We start from the raw sequence: 27,927 nt of genomic DNA, 5'->3' as shown, positions 1-27,927 counted from the left end.
AGACAGCCCTTCACAAAAGGTGTAGTCACCTTTCAGTTGCTCCTTTGTGTATTTCGGTGGGTAACTTGTACTAATTAAATTAAATCTTTGCCCAGACAGTATTCAAATGTGTACAAATGGACACACGATGAAAAACTATCATGAAATACCACATCAAGTTGTATTATTTGCATTTTGTTCCAATATTATTCATTTAACCCTGCCGCATAACTTTGGTCCTTTCCTGCTGCATAATTCTAGTGGTGCTGCTTTCAGGCCACAAACGGACATCTCCCTTAATTGCATTAGGAAACTGAGGTTTCGTAGTAAAATTAATTTGTTTAGCTTCCACATGTGCACATTTTTGTTTACCCAGTTACTTGAAGGTTAAGAAAATAAACTTGTTACAGAATACATTTCTCCTTTTAACCATGTCCTTGACCCTGCCACCCCTCTCACAGACCCCCATCCCAGGGCATCCAGGATCACAATTCATTCTCTCTGTTAAAGCCCTTCAGCTGCTATATATTAATCTAGTTTGCCTTGAAAGGCATCGAATGAATAAAGTTGCGCTTCCAGGCCTTCCTTATTTGCAAGTTCTTGAAGAGTCATTTGCGCCATGGCCCCCAGGGGGGGCGCGCCTCACAGTTTGAAGAACTCTGCCCTACCTCGACTTCACTGCTGAAGGTAGGTTCGCCAAAGGCAGTCTTCACCCACCTCCTGGGTATGGTAAACCATCTGTATTTGCTGGGGTTCACTATCAACGTGCAAAGTCACACCTGACTCCTTCCCAGACGCTCCCTTCCATTGGTCCATTGCTGGACATTGTGCAGTGTTGTGCTTTCCTACCGGAGCAGAGAACCCAGGATACTCCGATTATGATCCCAATGTTTCGCATCCACAAGAACTCCTCAGGATCTGGGCGATGCTCAAAGAGGTCCACCTCCTGACATCCTCAACTCTGAATGAAAGAAACCCAGAGTATTGAGATGATCAAACGAGGGATAGGGTAGGTGCAGTGGGGGAAAAGGGAGACCTGTAACAAAATAAACATACGATTAGTAGAATATAAAATTCTGACTACTCTCATATATTCTCGCTAGTGAATCTCCAATACCTGTCAAAGATCTTCCCTGGCTGCAATGAATCCTCTCTGCCCAGTAAGATACCTCTCTCATCGCAGGAGGAATAACTACCCTTTTTCATACTCCCATAAAGCAAGAAGAGAAAATAGAGAAGATCTAGATAACAGGTAATAAAAAATTTCACGGTTCTGAGAGATGGGTCATACTGCAATAGAACGGCAAAATCTAAGTTTCCCTCTCTCTTTCGGGACTTCCATAATGCATACAGTTTCAAAGTACTCCGAACAATAAACACCAATGCCACGTTTAGTAAGGTTCCACACTGTCACTTAAAAGAAAAGCGGTACCTCAATATGGATCCCAGGCATGAGACACCGTACAATCCATCCAGATTCTCCTCTCTCACCTTTGATGAAAACAGTCGGAAGGACCTCTGCGGTTTACTTCAACGTGGCAGTAAACCTGCAGGTGAAAAGTTCAGTGGAAGCTTCTCCCGCCACAGCGTCATGACACCATTTGAAAGCCTTTAATCAAAGTGTTTGGGTAGGCTGGTACAGTTTATTGTCGTGCAATGGAACACCATGTTTGAGGGTTCGATGATTACTTTGTTCTGCCCATCGCCGCCACTGATCTGCGGACTGATTGTCAGTGACTTGTTCGAGGAACTGCTCCACGGTAACCACACACAGGACCTTTTCGGGATTTACGATCGCCTCTTGGAGGTCTTGTCGAGCCGTATTGCTCTCTCCTTGTCTGGACAAGGAGTCCTCTTTTTTGTTGTCTGATATTGGACGAAAGGTGATTAGGAAATCATATTCCGCGAAAAACAGCATCCACCGCATCTGTCTCTGTGAGAGGTGTCGAGCTGTTTTCATGAACTGAAGATTTCTATGGTCCGAGTAGACTGTGATGGGATATTGTGCTTCCCACAAGTAGTGTCTCCGCTCTTGGATGGCCTTCTTGATGGCCAACAGTTCTTTTTCGGCCAATGTATAGTTGGTCTCGGCTGAGTCCAGTTTTTTAGAGAAAAAGGCCACCGGATGCAGTTGGTTGGTATGCTGATCCCTTTGCGACAACACCACTCCGACTGCTACATCTGAGGTGTCAGCTTCTACTATGAACAGAATGTCGGTTTGTGGGTGTCACAGGATGGGTGTGCTACAGAAGGCTTTCTTTAGTTGAATAAATGCCTCCATGGCTTCGGCGGTCCAAAGAAAATGCGTTCCTTTCCTCAACAATCGAGTCACTGGAGAAGCCAACTGGGAAAAGTTAGAGATGAATCTGCGATAGTAGTTGGAGAAACCCAGAAAGCATTTCACATCTCTCACACTCTAGGGAACAGGCCAATCCAAAACTGCCTCCACTTTTCACTCAGCCATACTAAACCCATGAGGACTCAAAATGACACTCAAAAACCTAACCTCAGTCATGCTAAACTCACATTTGTTTAGCTTGCAAGATAAGCTATGTTCTTGCAGTCTTTTGAGGATCAGTGTTACGTGTCTTACATGTTGTTCCTGAGAGGCTGAATAGATGAAAATGATATCAATGTACACCATCACTATTCGATCTATGTAGTCCCTGAGTACGTTGTTGAGGAAATACTGGAATACCGCCGGGGCATTACATAACCCGAACAGCATCACCAAGTATTCGGACAACCCATAACGTGTTTTGAACACTGTTTTCCACTCATCCCCTTTGCGTATTTGCACCAAGTGATAAGCCCCTCTCAGCCATGGTGTAGATGTTGGCCTCCCTCACCTGATCCAGCAACACCGGAATGAGCGGAAGCGGGTATCGATTTCTCTCCGTATTCTTGTTCAACAAGCGATAATCAATACACTTTCTTAACTCACCATTGGCTTGTGCCGTTAAGAAAAGAGGAGAAGCGGCTGGGGAGCGAGAGGGTCTAATGAAGCCAATGGAACTAAAATGATCCAGGTATTCGCGTAAGTGTTTGGACTCGGGTTCGGACAACGCATAGACTCTGCTTGGCGGAATGACTGCTCCTGCAACCAAGTCTATGCGACAGTCATAGTCACGTTGTGGGGGTAAGACCTCTGCCTTGAACTCACAAAAAACCTATTGGTTTAAGGCATATTCCGGAGGTAGTTCGGTCTCTTTCTCTGTTGCAGTAGCAACATAGTATATCTGGGCTAGTGCCAATGTGTGTGGGTAGGTGTTTTTCATGCAATTAGTTAGGCATTCCGTTGAGTGAAGACTGATGGTTTGTAGTCTCCAATCCATGGTAGGGGTATGTTGCCACAACCATGGCATGCCCAATATGACCTCGTATTGTGGTGCCTCAATGTTCAGCGTGATGTTCTCAACGTGATCCTGAGGATCTCCTTTCAAAATCAATTCCACCACTTCTGTGTGTTCCGTGATAGGACCGGACTTCAGCAGGGTGCCTTCTACAGCTAATACCTTTTCCGGCTTGTCACTAGGCACTCTGTAACCCCAGTCTTTGTACCAAACTACAATCGATAAAGTTTACGGTGGCTCCGGAATCTATCATGGTCCATACCTGGTGTCTTTGTTGACCTGTCTCAAGGATCATGGACAGAACTATGTGTGATTCGGTGCTTTTTACCTCAGTGACCACTAAGGATGGCAATCTCATTCCCTCTCTTGTGGTTCTACTATAGGGATCTCTGTCTCGGTAGAGTTTCCTTTACCGGAGGACCGTACCGCCAACATTGCCACTTTTTTACTGGAATAATAAGTATTCCTTTTCTTGGGTTTAAGAGGGCAATCTCTCACATAGTGTCCCTTCTTCCCACAATACATACAGAGTCCTTGTGCCCGGCGGCTCTCTCTCTCGGTTTTGGATAACAGGGGCCTAATAGCTTCCACATCCATTGGTTCAGTACCTGGTTCCTTCGGGGTGTTTGTGGGATGGCTATCATGCTCCATCCGACTAAAACCCTCTCTCTTAGTCTACGGTCCCCTCCCCTCTCAGCCAATCTATGGTCTAACCGTAATGTGAGAATGATTAAGTCGGTGCATGTGGTGGGTTGCTGATCTGTGTGTGCTAGCACGTCCTTCATGTTGTCCCTTAATCCCTGGTAGTAGAGTGACATCCTTTTCTCCTCTGGCCAGGCGGTTTCCGCCACCAGACGGTCGAAGGCCGATATATATAGGTTACCAGGTCCTTTTTGCCCTATCGAGGCTCCAATAGCTCTCGATCTGCGCTAAACGTGGTAGCCTGGCGATCGAACACTCTCTCGAACTCCCTTCGAAAAGCCGTCCAAACCGTGAACAAAGGATCATCATTCCTGACCAAAGGGACCGCCCAGTTGGCAGTGTCCCCGGTCAGATACGAGATAGCAAAAGCCACCCTTGAAAGATAGTTAGGAAAAGAAGCAGGTTTGCAGGAGAAATGTAGAGCTATCTGTCTCTGAAATGTTTGTATCTTTAACGGATCGCCGGAATACCTCTCAGGACTAGCCAAAGGAATAGGCGACGGAACGGTCACCTGAATCTGTGGGGTAGCTGTCGAGGCATCAAATGGGTTTCTAGACTGTCTATCCACCCTCTCTCTTAGAGCCGCTGTCTCTGCTCTGGAAGTAACAAATTCCAGCTGTACCGCTACTAGTGCTTGCAACACATCATCTAAAGAAGCCATCTTTGCGAATGGCGCAGACCAGGAGGAGAGTATTTTGTGGGTATGTGATTCTGTCACGTCCACAAGAACTCCTCAGGATCTGGGCAATGCTCAAAGGGGTCCACCTCCTGACATCCTCAACTCTGAATGAAAGAAACCCAGAGTATTGATGCGATCAAGCGAGATCTTCCTTGGCTGCAATGAATCCTCTCTGCCCAGTAAGATACCTCTCTCACCGCAGGAGAAATAAATACCCTTTTTCATACTCCCATAAAACAAGAAGAGAAAATAAAGAAGATGCAGAAAACAGGTAAGAAAAAATTTCACGGTTCAATATGGATCCCAGGCATGAGATACCGTACAATCCATCCAGATTCTCCTCTCTCACCTCTGAGGAAAGCAACAGCTGGAAGGACCTCTGCAGTTTACTTCAGGGTGGCAGAAAACCCGCGGGTGAAAAGTTCTGCGGAAGCTTCTCCTGCCGCAGCCGCGGACGAAATCAGAACGTTCACGCTCGTCCGAGCGCAATGAAACCGTAGCAAACCAACAACCCGCCCCCCCCCCCCCCAACAACCTCAGCAAAACGGAGGAATGGAGGTTTTCAGCGCCTCAGACGGCGTGCGCTAATACCTTCGGCAACAAACAGAACAGCAACCAGAGAGTGCAGAACAGCCGCTCTGCAAGCGGAACTTCCTGGTACAGCGAGAATCACGTACAACGCTCCGTGCGTTGGACGAGATTTTAAATGGTGAACGTTCCCTCCCAGAAGGATGGCCTTCTGGGAGATGTAGTTCGGCTGACGGTTCTTACGCTACACCTGAGGTACGCGCAGCCTGTCAAGTCCTGACTGAGGCTGCTGGGTCTGATGGCCTCCTGTATCTTGCTAGTGAAACATTCCAGGTGACACATGCAGGCTCGGCACTGGAATCTGAAGTCCCAATGGATGCAGTACAAAGGAAATCTTTCTATTAGTTCTGGAAATCGTAGGAGACTGCACAATATCTGCGTAGGTGGCTGCTGAATTGAAATTAGATCAGTGACCGACCCCTCTCCCTTCGCCACTGAGAGCTGACTGTGGTGCTGATGCATAAATTCTGGAATGGGATGCCAATCTGGTAGAGGTTGAGATCATAGGCCTCTGGTCTCCTGTGGAGACTCTGCTCCACATCAGTCTTCTGGGCCTGAGCATGATTAGCTTCGCATTGAAAGCTTTCCTGCCTCCATCAAAGGGAAGCTGGTGCAGGTGTTCATGGACACAACCTATTTGTACTAAAACAAACAGGACGTGGTTTGGTCATGGACCCTGTTTCAGGAGGCTCTGCGCTTCTGGACATGGTTGGTATGTCAGGACATTTTCCTGGTCATACAACACGTGACAGGATCTCTAAACCGCAGAGTGGACTCCTAAACTTTAACATCTGTCCTCTGATCAGGCTGCCCCTTCGGAAGGATCTCCTGTTACAGCAACCGAGCAGGGTTCTGCCCCTGAACCTGCACACACTCCACCTTCATCCGTGGAGATTGAGTGGCGATAGTAGAGAGTATTCTATCCCCCTTCCTGAGGTCTGTGATGTCCTCTTGGCAGCCAGGTGTCCTTTGACAAAGACCATATACCCCTGCCATTGGGACAGATTTATAGCTTGGTGCGCTGGGAAGCACATTGATCCACTATCTACACCCTTGTTCAAAGTGTTTGTTTTGTCCTTAGCCTGGCAAGGCTTTGCTCTGGGTACTTTCAGCCATATCTGCTTTCTGGTGGTTGCTGAATCAGGTGAGGACCAGCAAGGTCCTGGGGACTCTCCAAGCAATGGAGGGTCAAGGCACGTCTGGAGCAACCAGGAAAGCCCACGGAAAGTTAAAGTTACCTTCACAGAGACCCACAGGCTAACGGACCAGGGATCGCGAAGGGAACTCGAGGTGCATCAAGAAATACCAGCCCACAGAACACTCGGGGAGTGTAGGCCGGAAATCTTTGGTGGAAACACTGCTCGGATCAAGACTACAAGTAGCCCAAAGCACTGCCTCCAGGATTGCCTAAAAGCATATGCTGCTGCAAAAGTACACGGTGCACAGGGTTTGGGTTGCATGGTCCCCACGAGGGATACGAGCCTCAGAATAGCTGAGAGCGCAGATCAAATTCAGAGACCTCTGTAAACCACCTCCTGTGTTGCAGAAATCTTCGAAGTCCTCAGGAGCTTCGGAGATGCAAACCGGTCAGATGCGTTTGGGTGCCTACTTAGCAGGGGAGTAACTCCTTTACTCCAAGGGATATTCTTCAGTCGTCCAGCGTCGTGCAGATCGTCGAAGTACTTGGTTTCTGTAGTTTAGTACAGGTAAAATCTAAAGTCAGGGGTTCCTACTTTATACCCAAGGAATGGGTGGGACAAACTCTGGGGACCCTCCTATGGGAGGGTCAGGACAGAGGTGTGGCTACACCCATGTCCTTTGTCCAGTTTTCTGCCACAGCAGGAGCAAATGGCTCCTGCATCCGGTTCGAGCTGGACTATGCACAGGGACACCAAATGTGCCCCCAGTACAGACATCAAAACACTCTCCAGTGCAGCCACCCAGCCCCAATACACTAAAGCCTGTCTGGGAGGTGGTTACACCTCCCTGTGACAGGAAGCCTATTGTCAAGCCTTCCCCTGCTCGAGCTTGACTCAGCATCAGGAGGGCAGACTCGTGTCTGTGCCTGGCAGCATCCATTTTGTGATGCCCAGGTTGAGAAAGCTGGTACCGGGTGTACCAGGGTGTCGCATAAGTAGGAGGGTGGAATCATATCTCAGCGAGAAGGTATGATTCCAAGGTGTTTGACACCAAACACAACATATTTCTAAGCAGCAGTTTTAAAGTTAGCATTTACTGCGAGGTTATAATGCACTTAAAAGTATATGGTTGGCTGCATCACAAACAACCCCGGAGAAGAGGCTCCGAAGTCTGCAGAGGGGCTCTGCTCATGCATAGCACCCTCTCACATAAAACCCAGCACCCTGCCTTCAAGATTGATAAGGCCTGCCATTGTCACGTTTCCCTTGGAGGCCTCTCAGGATCGGTTTGTTGCTCAAATGGGTCCACCTATTGACACCCTCAATTCCGAACTGCTATTATAGCACGGAAGATTAAGGTGGTCAATTGGGGGAAGGAAAGGAAGGGAACAGCGGGGAGGGTTTGCACGTTCATTTAGTATGCAACCTCCCTGTATACCTTTAAGAAAAATAAACTCTTTTCTGGCAGTAGCTTCAAGAAGGAAGATTGAAAGTCATCAGCACTCTTCCTAGTGGCTAAGCCTTTCGTGTTAGACAATACTGTGAACATAAATCAGAGGATTAGACCGAACACAGTAAACAATTATCAGCACACAATGAACACTTTCTTCATTCAGTGATAACCCACCTATGTTGGTGTAAGGCCCCACTTCACAAGGGAGGAAAGATGGTTTCTTGTTTTATCCTCTTACTGACCCCTTGCTAAATAGGACGAACAAAAACACACAACATGTAACATAAAATATAGTCCATAATGCATAATGCACCAAAACTTTTTGTCACAGCAATTACTTCACTGCCAAAGCATTTGTATACGTTAAGGAGTACGTTTTTAATATACCACCTGCTAACTCCAAAGTTCTCCACATTAGTGGTGTAATCATACGGGTTAAATACCACAATAAATGTCCCTTTGTGGCTAGCCTTACAACAGAATTTGTAGGAAAACAAATGCTCTACTTTTTAGCTACAAGTTTAGGTTTGTTGCATCATGAAATAAGCCGTTTGTCCCATCTTTCGGCCACAAAGGAAATGTACTGGGGAGGTGGTGTCAGTGACACCCTTACCGCACCGGACGATCCGCAACAGGAATTCACGAGTTCTCAGCATTTCGGAAACAGGATAATCTGCGACAATGTCTTCCAAAGCCTGGCTTTCATAGCCCTTGGCATTGTGGGTTGACGTCATTTCCTGTGCGCGGATGTGAGACACAGGATTCTGGGGACTGTAGTTACCTGTCCCTCGATTCCAGGTTCTGGTCGTCTTGTCTTCCCGTCCACCAGGCTTGCAGCGCCTGGTATTCTGTGGCGTACCTTTTCCAGGCCCTTGCTTGTTTGTCCTGCTGGTCTGACCCGATGTCAGCTTCCTGTTAAGGTAAGTGTGTAACAGCCATAGGGGTGACTGATAGGTTTATATGTGCTGTGATATAAGGTAGATATAGTCAACCTATATCTAAGTAAGGGGTGCATGCACCACCTTACACAGGCTGCAGTAGCAGACCTGTGGTGTCAGTATGAGTGGTGTCTCAGGGGTAGCACAATGCATGCTGCAGCCCCTGGGAGGCCTCTGGGGTACCTATGACCTTGGTACATAGTATACCTTATACTAGGGACTTATAAGGGCACTCCAAAATCCAATCCGGAGTGTACCTAAAGTACATGTAATCAATTTAGAGGAGAAAGCAGATAAACTTAGGTTCTGATTCGCAGGATCCCAGTCAGACTAGTCGAAAACCAGGAAAACACCGGGGAAAAAGTGGTGGTAACCATGCAGTCAGATTCCACCTTCCTACAGCCAGCCCGTGTGTTTACAGACTCTCCTGACGTGGTGGCAGTTTCACTTGGGAAGGCAATGCATAAATGTGTATCCCTACCTAGATGACTGGTTGGTTAAGGTAAACTAACTGCCAAGACAGCATATGAACTGTAATGCAAATGCTCCACAAATTAGAGTTCTTTCAGGAATTGTAAAACATTGGCCCAGCTCCCATGAGGGTAAAAAGTATCTTTGGGGACTACACTCTGAGAAGGCGTATACATGCCGGATCCAAAAGGGAGTTTTGTCCTTGACAGACCAAGCTCACCTCCATGCATTCCACTAATCGCTGTTGCCAGACTCCATCTGAGACCTTTCCAATAATTGGTTGTTACTGAGAAAGTACAGAGGGAGATGCATTGGTGGAAGGTGGAGAACATCTCTGTAGGCAGACCCTTTATTCAACAGTCCCCCTCAGACACCATTAGCCCAGATGCATCCCACACTAGATGGGGTGCACACATGGTTAACCTTAAGATCAGAGGTTAATGGAGCCCACAAGAGGCAGTAAAGCACATAAATGTGCTGAAACTCAACAGCATCTAGTGCTGGAAGTCTTTTACAAACACATCAGTGGGAGTAGTCCAGATCCAAACAGACAGCACAACAGTGTTTACCTCAACCAACTGGGACTGGGGGGAAGAAGATCATATGTGCTAGCCAAACTAGCACACGAAATATGGAGATCTGTAATCTAAAGAAGAATATCACTGATAGCCATTCACCTGCCAGGCCTACAAAACGTAGAAGCAAATGGCCATTTACCCTAAGTGTGAATACCATGTTGTCTGACCCACTGAAGGGCTACCAGGAACTTCATCTTGGTTGTTTGTCTGCACTTGTTCGCCACAACTGGCATTAGTCAAACTGGGAGAAAAATGCATTTAATTGTTCCCAACTAACCAACCAGGTATTCCATTGGGATAGCTGATGTGAGTACCTGGGCGCAAAGTATTGGCACTTTGGTTTTGCGTGGGTTGCAAACAGTGCCTGTCCCACTCTTGGACTTCATTCTTACCTAGTTCCGAGCAGTGCTAAATGCTTTTCGAATTACAAGCACTCACAGTACAGGTACTATACCTACAAAACCACAAGAACCAAGTGATCATGAGGACCAACCCACATAGTATCTCACCTCCAAGTTAACCAGTCAATACAATTTTCAGCCTGTTTCTAACAGCCAGTGACTCGGGCAGAGAAAAAGCTGCTTGCGCTAGATGTCAGGGGAATGGTAATATATGATCCACAGGAAACAAAAATGCCAGGAGTGGAAGCCAGTTCTTTACATCAGTCATGCTGGCAGATGAGGAGTTTCCAGTCAAAAAAGCAACCATTGCAAGATGGATAGTGCAAACCATATCAACATGTTACAACCTATCAGAGAAAATACTGGTTAGCAAACTAAGAGCACAAGTAGTAAAGAAGCCACTCTGGCACTCTTAGCTAACGTTGCCCTACATTCTAAAAACACTACCTTGTGAACATCATGCTAATAGACATATTCAGGTGGGTCAAAAGGTTTTGGGTCACCTGTTTGAAAGCATGCACACCCTTAGTTCAAGTCAGACCTATCAATCATGCTGCATAACCTGTGCACAGTAAGTGAATCCAGAGAAGATTCAATCTACCAAAGGAAAAACCTACCAGTAACAATAATTATCCAGTATTGGGGTCTCTTTCATAGATTCACATGCCTGAATCATTCCCCGTCGCCGAGGCGGGAGTCCCACGGTAAATAAAACAGCAGTGCCAAAGGTAAATAACAGTAGTAGGCCCTAAGTAAAAAGGCCTGAGGCCCAAAACTTAGCAGCCTATCTACATCATTATGCTAAAAAGACCAAAGTCTTTGTCCCAACCAATCAGCACCCTCTAGAACACTCTCTGCAGAGCCAGTTCTCCTCAGATTTTCGTTAGCACAAGTGGGAAATGAGCATCCCAAATAGAGAACTGACTCTCCGGGGAGGAGGGTGGGTGTATGTGAATCTATGAAAGATACCAATACTGGATAACTGAAGTTACAGGTAAGTAACTTGTTTTCTTATCCAGTATCGGGGTATCTTTCATAGATTCACATGCCTGAATCAGAATAGCAAGCAGTATGCCATGTAGTAGTTGGTTGCCGATGGTGGGAGACTAGTACTGATAAACTCCCAGAAACATCATTAATAATAACCAGCAAGAGTAAGGCAACTGAACTTACATAAATAAAATATGATCAGAAATTTAAAAGAACATTCAAAGAGTAATAAAAACATGGATATATAATGTCACGTACATCCATTTGTTAAATTCGTAATGTGTGTATATATATATATATATATATATATATATATATATATATATATATATATATATACATACATACATACATACATACATACATACATACATACATACATACACTGCAACACAATCCGACTATGTAGTCGAAAAAACGGCAAGCACGCTGGTATCCGGATTTTAATTTTTTTTTAATGCAAACCCCCCTCACCCCAGACAGACGCGTTTCGCTATGCTAGCTTCGTCAGTGACAATTTGTGTAAACCATTCAACGCCATTTTAAACCCACCGGTCATTGCTACATTCATTGAAATAGATGATGGTAAATTTTGTCAAAAACGGCGGCCATCTGTAAACATATGTCTCTCCATATATTCTAAGTGTTTATCATGGCGAAAGAGTAAAGTGCTTAGTGCATAATAAAAAACATTTTTACAACAAACAGTTTATAATTCAAGTACATACTTTCATTTTGATGCTGAGTTAGATAGACATTCAGATCCTATGTTAGCACACTGTACACCTACATTTTGTGAGTGTTTTACCTTATGGGGGTGTATCCCCAATTTCATTATGTTATTCATACCCCGGACCAGGATGTCTACCAGTTGATTCATTATTTTGGTTCTTATTTTTTTGTCTTTTTAGTTCTGTGGCCATATATGGGCAACGGTATCTTTACTGTGTAGTTTAATCAGCAATGATATCAGCTATCGGATAGATGTATATTAGTAGGCAGTATCTCTGTTTTTCAGTTAGGGCATGTAGAAGTGTTAATGCACATGATCCCATGTGCATGGTTAGAGGTGGACCCACAATTCCTCGTCATTATTAAGGCCCCAAGGAGTCATAGTTTTAAGGTCTATAATGTACCTAGATTCTAGGACTTGAGGTGCCTTTTTTCTGCCCCCCCCCTCTTTCCAGGCGTTTTACCTGATCGATACAATAAAAACTCAGAAGATCCCTATCGCTTTGGTGACATTCTGCGAAATGACGAGCAACAGGATATGTTTTATCCTTATTCGCGATTGCTCGCATATGTTCCAGGATTCTGAGTTTAGTGGGGTTTATGGTACTCCATATGTATCTTCTTTTACAGGGGTACTCTAGACAGTAGATGGTGTAGTCTGAATTGCAATTTAGGAGTTTCTTTATTTTCCTATTTGGTCTATCCTCTCCTGTTCTGCCCGGATATTCTGATACTTTCTTGCTGCCTTTGCAGGCTTTACAGCGCAGACAGGGGAAGAACCCTTTGATGTTTCTAAGTTCAGTGGGCTGGGTCTTTGAAGAAAAATGGCTACGAACTAGATGATCAGAAAGTGACTGACAGCGTCGATAAGTTATCAAAGGCTGCTGAGGAATGTGCCCTTTCAAAACACTGTCAGTGGTTAAAATGTGCCAATTTTTCTTAAAAATGTGGACTAGATCTCTAAATTTGGTGTTAAATTTGGTAATCATTCTCACCTCATCTTCCACCTTTGGCACTTTCTTTGCCACCAGGAGATCCCTCCTGTTGACTTTCTACGCCTTATTTGAAGCCTGTTGAAGTAAAATCTTGGAGTATCCCCTATTTTGAAATCTTTTATTGGCGTCAGCTTTAGCTTGTTGGAAATCAGTTTCTACTGAGCAGTTTCTTTTTAGGCGCAGTAGTTCGCCATAAGGGACATTTTTAATAAGACTCTTCGGATGGTAACTCGCCGCGTGTAACACGGCATTACCCGCCGTGGGTTTTCTGAAGAGTCTCGTTTAGAGGGTGTTGTTGTATATAAAAAACTCCAAATCCAAGTAGCAAATACTTGTTGAACTTATTGTGCTAGTAAATTTCAGGTTCCAATTATTATTGTTAAGGGCGGCGATATATTCCTCAGCCGAGGTACGATCGCCGCGCCATACAATAAAAAGGTCGTCTATGTACCTTGTCCACATTAAAATGTTATCTGTCCATGCCTCATTGGTCTCACCCCACGCCTCATGCTTCTCCCACCAGCCCACGAACAAGTTCGCGTAGCTGGGGGAGAAGCACGAGCCCATAGAGGTACCCCTGGTTTGTTTAAATAACTGGCCAGAAAAAAGGAAAATGTTATGGTATAAGCAAAAGCGCATCATGTTTAACAACATATTGCTAGGGCTACGGCAGCAAACACTGCATTGGCACGTGGTGTCCCATTCCTTGATATCTGTCAGGCCCCAATGTGGGTATCTCTGCACACGTTTACTAGACATTACTGACTGGACAGCGAAGTCCGGAGGGACGGCTATTTTGCCCGTTCGGTCCTCCAGGATTTTCTAGTGTGAACCTGATACTTAGACCCTCCTACAGGTATGGTATTGCTGGGGTACCTATTCTAGGGTAAGTAATCTACAACTTACTGTCTCATTCAGATGAACAATTTACTTACCTCCGGTAACAATGTTTCTGTAAGAGAAATAGGTTAGTTGTAGATTCCTTACCGCCCGGCCCATCCTCCCCTCTCCCGCAAATGGACTTCTAGGGACAGGGACTCCCTTACAGGGCCCTCCTTGTAGCTCACCACTAGTCGGTGTCTTTCATAGCTCTGTGCTTCTGGCATGGAAGTCGTGTCAGAACTGATTTCTGTGTGTAGGGGCGACGTTTAAGTAGGCACTGCAATGTCATCTCAGCAACCACGATGCAGGCGACTGACGCAGAGTCAACCGATGCCACCTACCGCCGCGCAGGGCTACTGCTAATAAAAATCTCAGTATCCAGTCTTACGCCTGCGGGAAATTCTAAGGTAAGGAATCTACAACTAACCTATGTCTCTTACAGATACATAGTTACCAGTGGGTAAGTATCTTGTTCTTCGAATACATCTGTTTACTAACATATTACGACAACTTTATGGGCAAGAGCACCTTTTTATGGTCAGTGTTGTACAGCCTTGCTATGTACAATTACTTTATATAAACATCTATTTTAGATTGCAAGATAAAGAAGGTGTGAAAAAGGATGAGAGAACAACATTAATAGTCAAATATGTGATGTCACTATTGATTTCATGATCAGTGTACTTATTTAATAGTGTTGCCTGTGGGAGATGGTAGATTCATTTGTTTTATAGCCCGATAGTTTTGGCACTAGATTGTCCATAGGTGTTTATTGAAGATCCCATTATTATAAAGGATGCTCCCACAGAGAGAAAATATGCCATGTATACAGGTTCACTTAAAAATTCCCTATATAGTGCCCTAACCTGTTATGCAATCTAGGCAATCACCTGTGAAGTATCTCTGCATTGCTTAGTTGAATGAGAGACGTACAAGTGACATATTTCATCTAAGAAGCACAATTTTATATTCAGGTTGTCCAGACAAAATGGATCTTGACCAGACTGATAAGGAATCATTTTGTGAGCAAGCACTTAACAGTGATGGGCTTTGTCAGGAAGACTTAAATAGAAATCACCTGTATGGTAAGAACAATCTTTTCCCCTGACTTTTTATTATAAGTTGCCTGCCTTGCCAAGCAATTATTGGAATATCTTTTCTATGGGGTGTTTCAGCCATGCTGAGCCATGGCAAGTAGGTTGTGTGACAATAGGCTTGTTTAGTCTTATACCTCTCAGAGACTGGTGGCACCATAGTTTCCCATGATTAGAGGCTACATTTCATTGCTATGAGAAAGCATTTTGCTAACATGGAATATCAGGTGGACAGATCACAGAAGTAAACTATAAGTCCGTATTGTAACCAGGGATTTCTAGCTTGCCTACCTCATCACTTCTACGCCTTAAGAGTGTGTATTTTACCAGGAGAAATGATAAGCAATCATTGATTATGTGTTTAATTGAAACCTCACTGGATTAGGTGGATGGACATGTGGTGGTTTATATCAGTTTTAGCTAGTGGAGCTCATTTCTTTAAACTTACTAATTGTTTATGCTGTTAATTGTGTAGGCCTTTTTTTTAATCGCTCGTATCCCTCGACTGCTTCCCTGACAGTGGGGTGAAGTGGGTACCTGCAGAAGCCCTGCTTTCAGCAGGATAATAATTCCTTCAAAAACATTACTACCTTTATTTCACATTGTAAAACCTAAACCAGCATCTTGTAGAACATTTTGCTGAGCTGTCAAGTTAGTACTCTCTTCGGCCATGAATTTGTGAAAAACAATGCATCAGCACACAGGAAAGTATGTACATTTGAAAGATTTATAGTTTATAGTGCTTGCTTCAATGAAAATATGTATTTGAATATATCAAAAGCAAGTATAAACTGGAATATTTCTGGGGAAAATCATCATAGTATCTGTCAAAGTTTGGTTAAGAATGTGTGTACTGATTCATTTTAAAACAATGGATTTTTCATTTTAGAGCCATTAGAAGATTTGGGCAGTGTGGGGCAGCAAACAAAAGTTTGTGAAGGTGAAGTAAATGAAATGGAAATCTTCCATACCGAATCTACGTGTGAGGCACAGGACACAGAAAATGCCACGAATGTGCCTGACAGTAGTGAAGTAGTGACACAGCAGATGCAAGATGAAACATTATTACAGCAAGAGGTTGAAATCTCAAATCTGTCTTTGGAAACGAGTCGGACAGTGGCACTTAAAACAGTCTCCTCCTTATCAGAAACACTGAGGCCAGAAAATGAAGATGACAGATCTCAAAAAGATCAAGAACAACTTGAGCTGGATGGAACCAACAAAGCTTTTTTAGGGAAAAATTATTGTTCAAACATGTCTGAAACATCTGATGTTCTTATGGAGATGGAAACTACACCTTCAAGTGAAAGCTTTACGGAATTCAGTTCACCTATGGGAGATAAAACTGGAAAGTCTCCAAGTGAGATTGGTTCACCGTTCACATCAGTGGATACAAGCAAGACCAGTGTGTCTTCTTCACCTGCCGTGTCGTTAGATATGCACTGTACTAATGACATGTTTCAAAGTCAGACTCCACCAGTGTTTAGCTTTTCTGTGAACAATACCCTCCCTACAACGTATATATCATTCACTCCAAAAATTGGCATGGGCAAGCCAGCTATCACCAAAAGGAAATTTTCTCCTGGTAGACCTAGATCAAGACAGGTAAGTGTGGTTTTTTTCATGGTATCAATCCGATGGGTGCAACACAGCTAGTTCAGTTTTTTTCACTTTAGGCACATTCTTAGACAGTCTTTATAATGCTGTTGAATTTAATTAATAAATAATCCAGTTAGGGTTCTATTCTGGAGTCTATTTTTTAATTGTTGGCTTCATAAATATGGTTGTGAGATTTTCTTTTATCGTTATGTTATCACATAGTTGTCCTTTTCTTTGTGTTTTATACTCCTCAAGGTGACTTTATGAAATTAACATGCTTTTTGTGCTCCTGGCATAGGATCTGAACATAAACCAGAATAAAAAATAACTATAAAGTTTTGTGGTGTGCTCTCAACAAGCTTTACCTGAAAAATGATTGATACCTCATGCACACAAGAAAAAATAGTCTAGATGTTGCTTTTCAGAAGTATTTTCTTTGCACCCTTAAAAGTGGTATAATAATTTATATGGTTTGTAGCATGTTTGGCGTGCTCTGTATACTCCTGCCATTCAATGTTGGGTTCTGATGTTTGCAATGTGTTTTTCTTCAAGTGAGTCTTTCTAGTCAAGAAATAAAGAGTAACTCCTCCCTTAGTTAGGAAATCGCACGGATACTGGCTTAGTTGTAATATTCTTTTTCTCCGCCATTGGGTTAGGATGTGTATTAATGTTGCCCTCGGGTTCTGCTCATTCGATGTTGAACGTTTGCTACTCTGGGGACTGTTTCTCTCCACTTTTGACAGCGAGAAGATTTCTACATTGACTATCATCCTTTTCTCCCTTGACACACTTCGGAGACAGTCACAGAAGACCTGGACCCCGACCCTTGGGACGCAACACCCACTGGGGCTCCATTACCTTCCTTACTGACTTTGGAGAATGAAGAGGCGCAAAATACTCCTGAGATGATCACCACAGCATCGGGACTCCTGCTTCTTCCCAAATCATGATGACACCCACTGCACCTTTTGTTTGGCCTTCAAGTGCAAGAAGACCCTTCAATGGAGAGACAGATGCTGGGCTCATACCAAGATGGACCGGTCGACGGAGGAGACTTCTGGCATGTTCGGTGAAGTGGACTTTCTTAGCGCCAAGGAGGATGCGCTCTAGGTGTTCCAGCCCAGAGACCATTTGCTCTTTAGAGGTAGAGGTGGAAGAAAAAGAAAAGGTGGATGAAGGTGCTCCATTCTCCACAGTCAACATAGTTACTAGTATTAAGTCCACGCAGAGAGTCAGTCGTGAGTACAGCCGAAACCCAAGCTCACAAAAGACACAAACGGGCTAAATGTAGAGACAGAGTACTGCCCCTAATGGGATTGAGGCTGTTGGCTGGATCAAGCCCCATGCATAACCCACAGTTGCCGTCATCGAGCTTCTGAGTGCACGGAGGCCAGGCACCTGAGCCAAAAGGAGATCCAGCCACGAGCCTTGACCCCCATTGGTCTTAGAGTCCGATGAGACGCCCAAGCACATGTTTACACTGAAGGCCCAGTTGGCGCCTAGATCAGCGTCTGTCCTGACACTGCCATCTGCAGCCAACTCCGAACATTCCAAAAGGCCTAATTTTGAGAAGCTGTAGCAGGAGCTCAATGAAAGGCAAAGGTCTCTGCTACCCCTGAACAGACTCTGCCCAAGAGTAGGTGACACAGTTTTCACAGACTCTCCACAACAAGATGCCTATCTGCATTCTTCCACTAAATGTCTCAAGGACCACAAGCCCTCCACCAGCTCCTCCACCTCCATCTTGTACAGTTTCCCCACAGGGTTCACCATATTCCTTTTCCAACACAGGCAGTCTCCTAGTCCCCCTTCCATGCTGTAGGACTTTAAAGCCCCTTTCATCCCAGCGATGACCAGTGGGAGGGCCCCTGGGGGATCCAGACCTTGAGCATCTCCCTGTTAGGGCTTCCCAGCCCAGATGACACCATTGCATACCTCTGGTTTATTCACTGTGCCGCTGCCTACCATGAAGTAGACATGCACATCCTTGAGGACAGCAGCTTCCTGGTTGTAACATTATCCAATTTAGATTGTTCCTTCCGGGTTCTTCCAGTACTAAAGGGCATAATAAACACCACCCTGGATGCCTTTACAGAACCAGCAAATTTTGAGTGGTAACACCTTATCCCTCTGACCCCTTGTATATGAGAGGGAACTTCCTCAGAACTCATTTGTGGTCTCCACTGCCCGTAAGCGGACTGTAACCTAAGCTACAGGCGATGCTGCCCTTCCTGACAAGCAGAGCAAGTTCATTGACGCAGCTGGCTAAAGGGTGGCAGTCTGTGTCACCAACCATTGGTGCATCGTAATTTCTGTGGGCCTCCTGTCACGCTGGGACAGCCCAATGGTATGAGAAGGAAGCCTTTCTGCAGCATCTCTCTGACTAGTACAGAAAAAAGGGCTAAGAAATAGTAAAGGAGGGAAAAGTCCTTTCTAATTCCAGAAGACCGTGCTCTCTAGATACGCCAGAGGAGTAAACACTTCATTATTCTATGCCACAACTTCTGGCTGTGTATTTTTAGCTTTAAGCAGAAAGTTCAGCTATACCTCATCAACCTGCCTTTCGAAGGAGAGCACATATTCGCCCCACAGGTGATGAGGTAAAAAAATAAAATAAAGAGGGCCACAGATACAGCCAATACATGTGTACCTTACTGAGGCAGAAAGCTGAGAAGGGGGGCCCAAACATTGACTTGCCCTATCTCACCAACGACCCCACAACACGTCGGAGGATGCTTCAAGGGTTTCTTCCCCGCTAAGAGGACATATCTTCAGATCAGTGGGTTCTAACCATCATCAAGCACAGTGACTGCCTCGGGTTCATCTCAACCCCAGCCAGCATCCCACCTCACACACACGCTCTCAGCCCGAAACACAAGCTCGTACTACAAGAGCAGGTTTGGTTGCTCATCCTCAAAGGGGCTATACAACCGATATCCCATGCAGCACCAAGGTAAAGGGATCTACTCTCTATACTTCCTTGTCCCAAAGGACAGCTACGTGAAACCAATACTAGGCTTCAGGTGCCTCAACAAGTTCATCCTCCCGGAACACTTCCACATGATCAACCTTCAGGATGTCATCCCGATGCTGCAGCAAGGTGACTTCATGGCTGCACTCAATCTGAAGAACGTCTACTTCCACATACCCATCCATCTGAATCATTGCTGCTTTCTCTATTACTTGGTAAGTGTCCAGCCTTACTAATATAAGGTGTTGTTTTTTGGGGGTCATCACAGCTCCCAGAGTATTTACCAAATGCTTATCTATGGTACCTACCCTCTCTGAAGGGTGGCTGTCACTCATGTGTTCCCCCATCTCGACGATTGGCTGATTAGGAGCACTGGCAGGCGGTGCCTAGCTGTTATCCAAGCTTCCATCTCTATTTTGTACAGTTGGGTTTCACCATAAATACCACAAATCCCTTTCTAGGGTCTACTTGGGACACCGTCACTGCCAAAGTCTTCATCAATCAGCAAAGGCTACAGGCATTCTGGCACCTTCTGACTCTTCTCCAGCCGCATCCTCAATTCACAATCTGAACAGTGATGCACCTTCTCGGGATGATGGCCTCTCATATAGCTATAGTTCCCCATGCCAGACTTCACATGTGTCCATTGCAGGAGTGCCTCTTGGCACAATAGTCACAGGCATTGAGTCACTGGGAAGATATGGTGTTGCTTCGGGCAAACACCAATGACTCTCTGCAATGGTGGAGCAGCAACAACCTGTTGCGGGGTAGGCCGTTTATGGACCCCATCCTGAAGTCACCCTTACCTCAGACTGGGTGTAGGGCACATATTCAAGACCTCACATTCCAAGAAATGTGATAGACTCATCAATGAGGTCTTGACTTCAATAACCTAGCACTTCTAGCCATCCAGCTTGCACTCAACTGTTCTTCCAGGACATACAGTCTTAATTAGTCCTGTAAAGAACAGAAAACATGACCGTTATGTACTATCCACACAGGCAGGAACAAGCACTCCCCACAGGTGTCAGAGGTGCAGTGCAATTAGCATAGGGTAATTCATGATTGGCTACACCTCCTAGCAAATTACCTCCTCAGAGTGGACAATGACTTAACAGACCTGCCCAGCAAGATGCATCAAAAGGTATCTGAGTGGGAACTCCACCCGCAAGTCCTGCTCTAGTTCTTCCACTGTTGTAGTGTCCTCGATGTAGACCTCTTCGCCACTCTTGAAAAGCAAAAATATTAACACTCTGCCTCCTGGTTTCCATACCCTCAGTCCATGGGCGATATTGTATGGATGAACTGGTCAAGGATGTTTGCCTACACCTTTCCTCTTCTCCCAATTCTCCTGTACTTGGCAAACATCCCTTACCCTTGTGACACTCACTTGCCCAGGAAGCGCTGGTTCTCAACACTCCTAATGATGGCTTCTGAAATCCTAGAGTTTGGTTAACCTAATCCACCCTAGATATGTACAGACATCCTAAAGAATCACGCAAACCCAGCATGCGTGCTTGTTATGCTGCTACGTTAAAAAGGGTTGTCCATTATTGCATTTCGAAGCAACTAGTCTCCTTTAAGCCTGAGGTCCAGGAAGTTGTTTGCTATCTCCTTCATTTTCAAAAGTTAGGCTATGCCAACACCTTTATACGCCTTTACTTGGGTGTGTTCGCGGCTTACATGCAGAATAGAGAACACACTTCACTGTTCAGAATCCTGAATATCAAGGCTTTTATACCAGTGCACTCATGTTCTCTTCAGTTCTTTTTATGGAAGGTCGCCTTCCTGGTCACAATTACTTCCTTAAGGAGCATTAGTGAACTACAGCCCTTCGCAGAAGAGCCTTTATTCCAAGTTCACAATGACGGAGAGTGTCATCCTTCACACTAATCTTAGATTTCTACCAAAAGTGGTATACCCGTTTCACCTTAACCAGAATATAGAGCACTTAGTCTTCTTCCCTTAAGCAGCCTCTCTAGATGAAATGGCATTACACGCACGCACACACTTAATGTGAAACGCACAATCATGTACAGCATTGATAATCCCAGAGCCTTCTGCAAGACTTTGCACATTTTTGTTGCTTTCGCTAAACCTCTAAAGTGCCACCATATATCTGAAGCTCCATACCTGCTACCACAAAGTTAAGATAATGCTGCCTGCTCTGCCAAGGCCGCATTCCACCCGGAGAAAAGGAAACCACTATGGCTTTTTACATGAGCATCCCTATAGCTGACATTTGTATGGCAGCTACATGGTCTGTTCCGCACACCTCACTAAACCATATTATATGGGCGTCCAAGCACGCCAACAACCTAGGGTTTGCCAAACAGTTTTATGGACTTTGTTTTTGTAGTGTATAGTTTGCAGTTTTGTCTTATTGTAAATATCAGGTGCTCAAATCAACTCATTGGTGCTCAATTTTATCTAGGAGTAAATACAAGCCAAGTTGACCATGTCATGATTTCAATTAAGACTGTTTTCTTAGACAGAGATCTCTGTTTGTGCTGTTTGAATCTGCTAAACCTTTATAAGATTCATCGAATACGTAACACATTGTATACAAGGAAGGTAAATCTGAATAAGCACAGTAATTCCTTTTTCTAAATAGGTGCCTTCTGGCTGCTACACTGTAGTACATCTGTTAATGATCAATACTTGCTACACAATTACCACATTAAAAAACGCCTTTATGCATTGTGAAAATAAAGACAAGTACCAAAAAGGCTCAGCTTACTAGCAAGTAATTATCCTTTACATGGATATTTATGTTAAATTCTTCATCACTTCAATTTACTTTCATCTTTTTTAAGGATTGTGATATAAGTTCTCCCATTTGGACATAACTAGCCTTTCCGTTATCCTCATCCTTTTAAATTCTCTTCCTTTACTGTAATCTTAGGATGTCCTATTTTGCCTTTTTATCTCGGTATTCTCTTCATCCCTTTGTTATACCTTCCACTAGCTTTAACATTCTCTTGTACAATTTTCACTTCAAGCGTATGCCCCTTTCTACTTTACGTTTATCACTCTAAGGGACAGACAAAGCACCTGAGTAAGCTATTTAAACCCATGGCAAGTTCCTAACATTCTAGGCAAGAAGACATCAGTTTCACCACTCATCAGAATCTTGTGAACAATTATGCTTAACATGGTTTCCATGGGAATGAAATATTGTAATCTGAAGGCACTGACAATAGTCTTGAGAATGGGTCAGGTGGGACTGTGAGTATAGAATACGTAATTATGTGCATGTGCTCCTGTTTTCTTTTTAAAATTTGTTTGAGTTTTTAGGTTTTGCCTACGCAGCGCGCATGCGCTGCATGGAAGGGGACCTTTTGGAATCGATCAGCTTTTTTGGGCAAAAACTTGCACGCTTTGCATTGCTTTGTAATGCGATGTGTGCACGTTTGGCGTTTCTCTTGCGGAAGGGAGCTTTGGAGACATCTGTTTGTAATCATCTTGCAAACAGATGGTGCCCCTGCTCGCTCCCGCAAGGGAAAACGCTGTGCGAGTCTCGCTTGTTTAACTTTGAAACTGAGCGCGGCACCGCTTCACGGGCACCCCGCTCGGCTTATTTATATAGTTCTTAACTTTAGCACTGAGCCTCAGTGCCCGCTTCAAGGACACCACGCTCATTGTTGAAGTGAAGAAATATATAAAGAAACCGAGCGCTGTGTCCGTGAAGCGGCGCCGCACTCAGTTTTAAACTTAAGCATTTGCAATGCAATCGGACGGATTACATTGCAAATGCTTATTTTTTATAGCTACTTGCTACATTTGAACTGCGATCCTTTCCCAGCATGAATTCATCAGGAAGTCTGGCTTGAGAGCGAAAAGGCGGACGTTGTCTGGGGGGAGGTGGGGGCGGTTCAAAGCGCTGGCCCGGGACCTGGTGAAGCTGCATCTGTTGGGTGTGGCGCCGTTTGTTGGTGGATGGAATTACTGTAAGAAAGCCCCGGGGTATCCTTTTCTGCCTGTGAATGAGCCACCTGAGAGGCCTGAAGTGGACTTGAGGTCAAGTGACCCCAGCTATCTGATCCTGTTGTGCTTGGAGAGACAATGCAGGTTTGGGGCGAGGCCCTCCCTGCTGCAGACGGATTTGACGATGCAGGAGCCATTCCTCAGAGTAGCCCCAGTGAAACATCTTCACTGTCAACGTACCTCAGCCGTGCCTTGCAGCCCCCCCCCCCCCCCCCCCCCCCCCCGCTCCCATCCCCAACAACGTACATCCTGCTGCTCCTGCATAGGGGAACATGGCATAGGGTGACCCGAATTTTAAAGCCAAAAACCGGGACCTTTTACAGCAAGCATTGGCATAGCCAATAGGTCTCGCCTTAGGGACCTTATAAGTGTTTGCCATTCAACAGTTGATGTTGCACCAAGGATATCGTGCTGCATAACTAAACACTTACAAGGTCCCAAAGGCGAGACCTATTGGCTATGCTAAGGCTTGTTAAGTATACTACATCGCATTACAAACATCTGCATTTGTATGCAAACTCAGTGTGACATGTTTAAGATGCAAAGAAGAAAACAGACGCGCTCCTGGTTAAATAGGTACACTGTTTGGCTGTGTTTGGCCCAAGTGTGGGTGCTTCTGTCTGGGCCATTTTCTTTTCATCTTGGAATATGTAGAGATTTTGCCCCTGTTTTCTATTGACTCAGAGTCATTAGAAACTGCATGTTTATCTACATGGCCTGGTTACAAAATTCCCAACCTACAATGCTTCCACTGTGCACGATGCTATATCTTGGACACTGAGTCAATCTTATTTCTCCCAGTGTTTACACCTCCGCTTATTTGATCTTTGCTATCATCTGCCAGGTAATATTCCTTTTTTTATAAAAACTTCATCCGAGCACCTGCAAAGCAAGTACAAATAAACCTGGCATACAAGACCCAACATAGCAGCTGGCAGTAAACAGACCTTGTAAAAGGAAGAAGCAAAAAAATAAGACAATAAATTCCAAATCATTGTATAATGACAATTTCAGTCTTTTTGATTCTTAAACAAGTACGGATTATACACAGTAAAAGCAACAATTATAAGAACTGAACCTTAAACATGGGCTATAAGGAGTACTCCTCAAAACGTTGGGAAACTCTTACCCCATGATAACATCGACTAGAACTACCTGAAATTATAGAGTATTAGGATTACTTGGAACAGATCTAATACTGATCAACTCTTGAAATATCCTTCTCTGTTGCTATGTTATGCCCTGAAGAAGTTGATGGCACATTTTACGAACGACAAATCACATTTTGCGTAGTGGCCCTATGAAGACTTATTTAAGAAAATAAAACCTCGCAAGAACTGAAAGCAAGACTCAGTGTTTGAAATGGTTTGCTTAATGAGTGCTTGAAGGCGTGATCTCTAACAAATATTAGATCAGTCTTTCAACACAATCAACCATAATAACATTGTTTTTAGGGACCCCTAACTTTGTTCATTAAATTTAAGGGCTAAGAAATATAACTTTTCTGCTATCAAATTGAGTTTCTTTTGACTCCATCAACAGGTATGAAACTGAAAAGATTAAAGGGTACTAGGTTATACTTTCTGTGTTCTTAAGCAAGCCGAAAAAGCACTATGGAGAATGGATAGGGCTCCCTGGAAGTCTTGGGAGACTTTCAGCCACAATCCTTTTAATAAAGGGCAATCACTTGAAAAGCTGCAGTCTGATATTGAGTTTGATGATTCACAATTTTTTTTTATGTTTGAAAGCTTTATTAGCAAATAAATTGAACAAATGACAAAAGGAATTGTATACAAGATCTGTAAGCAACAAAGAACTATAATATATCTAAAGTCAAATATAAAACAGAAAGCATTTTATAAATTTTCAAAGGGTGGAGAAAGGGGGACAGGGAAGAAAAGAAAGAAAAGAGAGAGAGAAAAGATAGAGAAGCTAGAGAGAAACGAAAGATGAGAGAAGTAGGAAAAATAATTCGAACAGAACTGTATACTATATATCATATATCAAAATCAAAAACAATGAAGCGCACATAGTAGATCTACAACTTGAAGGGGTATTAACAGATCAAGGGAGGCATAGATATTATAACTAACCAAACCCTTAAAGAAGGAGAAAATATTCAAGGAGGTTTAAATTTCTCCGAAGTATTGGATGCTGGACGGTTCTTAACAGCAGATCGATCCAGGTACACAGTGAGTGGGAGACAATAGAGCTCCACATTGCGAGGAGATTTGCAGGAGGAAGCGAAGGAAACATCTAGTCTGTGAAAATGACACAGAGTTCCACCAGTGTTGCATAGAAACAGATGTAAGGGATTTCCAATTAGAGGAAATGTGTTGAAAGACAAGTGCAAGCATAAGGTCAAAGAGGCCAGAAGAGTGAGAGGGAAGAGTAAGGGTATCAGACAGGCTACCTAAGAATAGAAGAGGGGGAGAAAAAGGGAGAGAGAGTGAGAAAATACGAGATATACAAGACCAGACCTGGGCCCATAGAGCAGAAACCGGAGGACAGTGGAAGAACATGTGCAAAAGATCAGCTGCAGGGGCATTACATGCCCAACAAGCAGAAGAGAGAGATGGAGAGAAACTGGAAAGAGCAAGAGGAGAAAGGTAAAGCCTGTGATATAGAAAGAAAAGAGACTGTGTAAGTGAAGCAGAGCGAGAGACTTTCAAGGACTTGAGCCAAATTTTGTCCCAAAGGGAGATAGACCAAACACAGCTCAAATCAGATTCCCAGGAGAGCTCAATTTTAGATTTGGGACGTTCTGGATTAGGGGCAGAAAATTGTTTATAAATGACGGAAGCTTTGGGAACAGAAGAGAGTAACAGCAATAGAGAAGAGGAAGGAGGAGAAGAGGAAGGAAGACTAGGAGGCGACGAAGGTAACGAGTAATAACGATCAAGAATAGCCTCCAGCAAAAGACCATACTTATGCAGGAAGGAGCGAGGACAAGAGAACTGAATTTGAAATCGAGGGAAGGAGCAGGGAACTAGTCCATCAAAGAGCTGATGAATCCAAATAATGCCCTTTTGCCGCCAAAGAGACCAGTAAATCGGTCTGTTAATGAGAAGAAGGGAGTTATACCAAATGGGTTGTTGTTTAAACGAATCACGCGAACAAGTAGAAGGAAAACAGAGGGGACGAAGAAGAGAAGAAGAGTGTTTAAAAAGCGGAAGGGAAGAGAATGGGGATTTGGAGGAAAAACGAAGGAACTCCTCAAACGAAAAAGGAGATAGTAAAGCTTTTTCAATGGAGAGCCATAAAGGAGCGAAAGGGGAAGCTTCTGTCGACAACCAGCGAGGGGCCTGACGCAGAGAAAAGGATTTATGATACAAGCGAAGATCTGGAAAATTAACTCCACCATTCGCCTTAGATTTGCGAAGAAAATAAAGAGAGATTCTAGCTTTTTTATTCTTCCACAAAAATTTGGAAAGAGAGGAATCGAGACGTTTGAAGTGTAGGGCAGGAATGTGGACGGGTAACATGGAAAAAGTGTAAATGAGAATAGGGGCAATCATCATTTTAATAGAGTCCAGTCTACCCCACCATGAGAGAAAAAGGGGATTCCAAGAGGAGAAAGACTTATCAATGCGAGCAAGAACAGCAGACATATTAAATTTAACAGAAGAAGTAATGGAATTGGAGAACCAGATCCCAAGATATTTAATTTTAGAATTATTCCAGGCAAAACCAGTGGCCGAAAAATGGTGAGGGAGACAGAATTTGTTAAGTGGGAGAATTTCGGTCTTATCCAAATTAATCTTGTAACCCGAGACAAGGGAGAAGGCCTCAAATTCAGCTAATAAAGGAGGAATAGATGAATCAGGATGTGAGACAAATAAAAGAATATAAGCATACGCTGAGAGTTTCAATTGCTGGTCACCATAGGGGAAGCCAGAGATAGAGGAATTTCGGCGAATGGAAGTCAAGAAAGGCTCCAGAGCTAAAACAAAAAGAAGAGGAGAAAGAGGACATCCTTGACGGACCCCTCGGCGCAGGGTAAAAGAGGAGGAAAGTTGGCCATTGACAAGAACTGAGGCCTTAGGGGAAGAATACAATAAAGAAACAAGCGAGATAAATTTGGGACTAAAGCCATGCCAATTGAGGGCTGCGAAGAGAAAGGACCAATCCACACGATCAAATGCATTCTCAGCATCAACTGAGATAGCGGCCAAAGGAAAAGAAAGGGAGGAAGCTTTATTTAAAACATTAAGAAAGAGGCGCGAGTTATCTGAAGTCAACCGACCTTTAATGAAACCACACTGTTCTTTACCAATAATATAGGGCATAAAGGAATCCAGACTTAACGCAAGCACTTTGGCAAACAATTTGTAATCAACATTAACAAGTGATATGGGGCAGTAATTCTTACAAAATTTGGGATCACGGCTGTCCT

At 44.1% G+C, this 27,927-nt stretch overlaps 1 protein-coding gene across 15 annotated transcripts in view; it reads left to right on the top strand.

The window, feature by feature from the left end:
• Nucleotides 1-27,927, top strand: part of KMT2C (lysine methyltransferase 2C) — a 1,799,940-nt gene that overhangs the window by 650,367 nt on the left and 1,121,646 nt on the right. For 11 of the 15 annotated variants that reach the window (XM_078663231.1, XM_078663229.1, XM_078663232.1 and 8 more), the window contains exons 12-13: nt 14,855-14,965; nt 15,864-16,579. In XM_078663231.1, coding sequence (XP_078519357.1) covers nt 14,855-14,965; nt 15,864-16,579 — 827 coding nt within the window. The remainder of the gene's footprint in view (nt 1-14,854; nt 14,966-15,863; nt 16,580-27,927) is intronic. The other 4 variants (XM_078663237.1, XM_078663236.1, XM_078663234.1 and 1 more) reach the window with 1 other exon arrangement.

This window comes from Lissotriton helveticus, chromosome 10 (genome assembly GCF_964261635.1).
Source record: "Lissotriton helveticus chromosome 10, aLisHel1.1, whole genome shotgun sequence".
NCBI lineage: Eukaryota > Metazoa > Chordata > Amphibia > Caudata > Salamandridae > Lissotriton > Lissotriton helveticus.
This window is presented reverse-complemented; position numbering and strand designations above follow the sequence as displayed.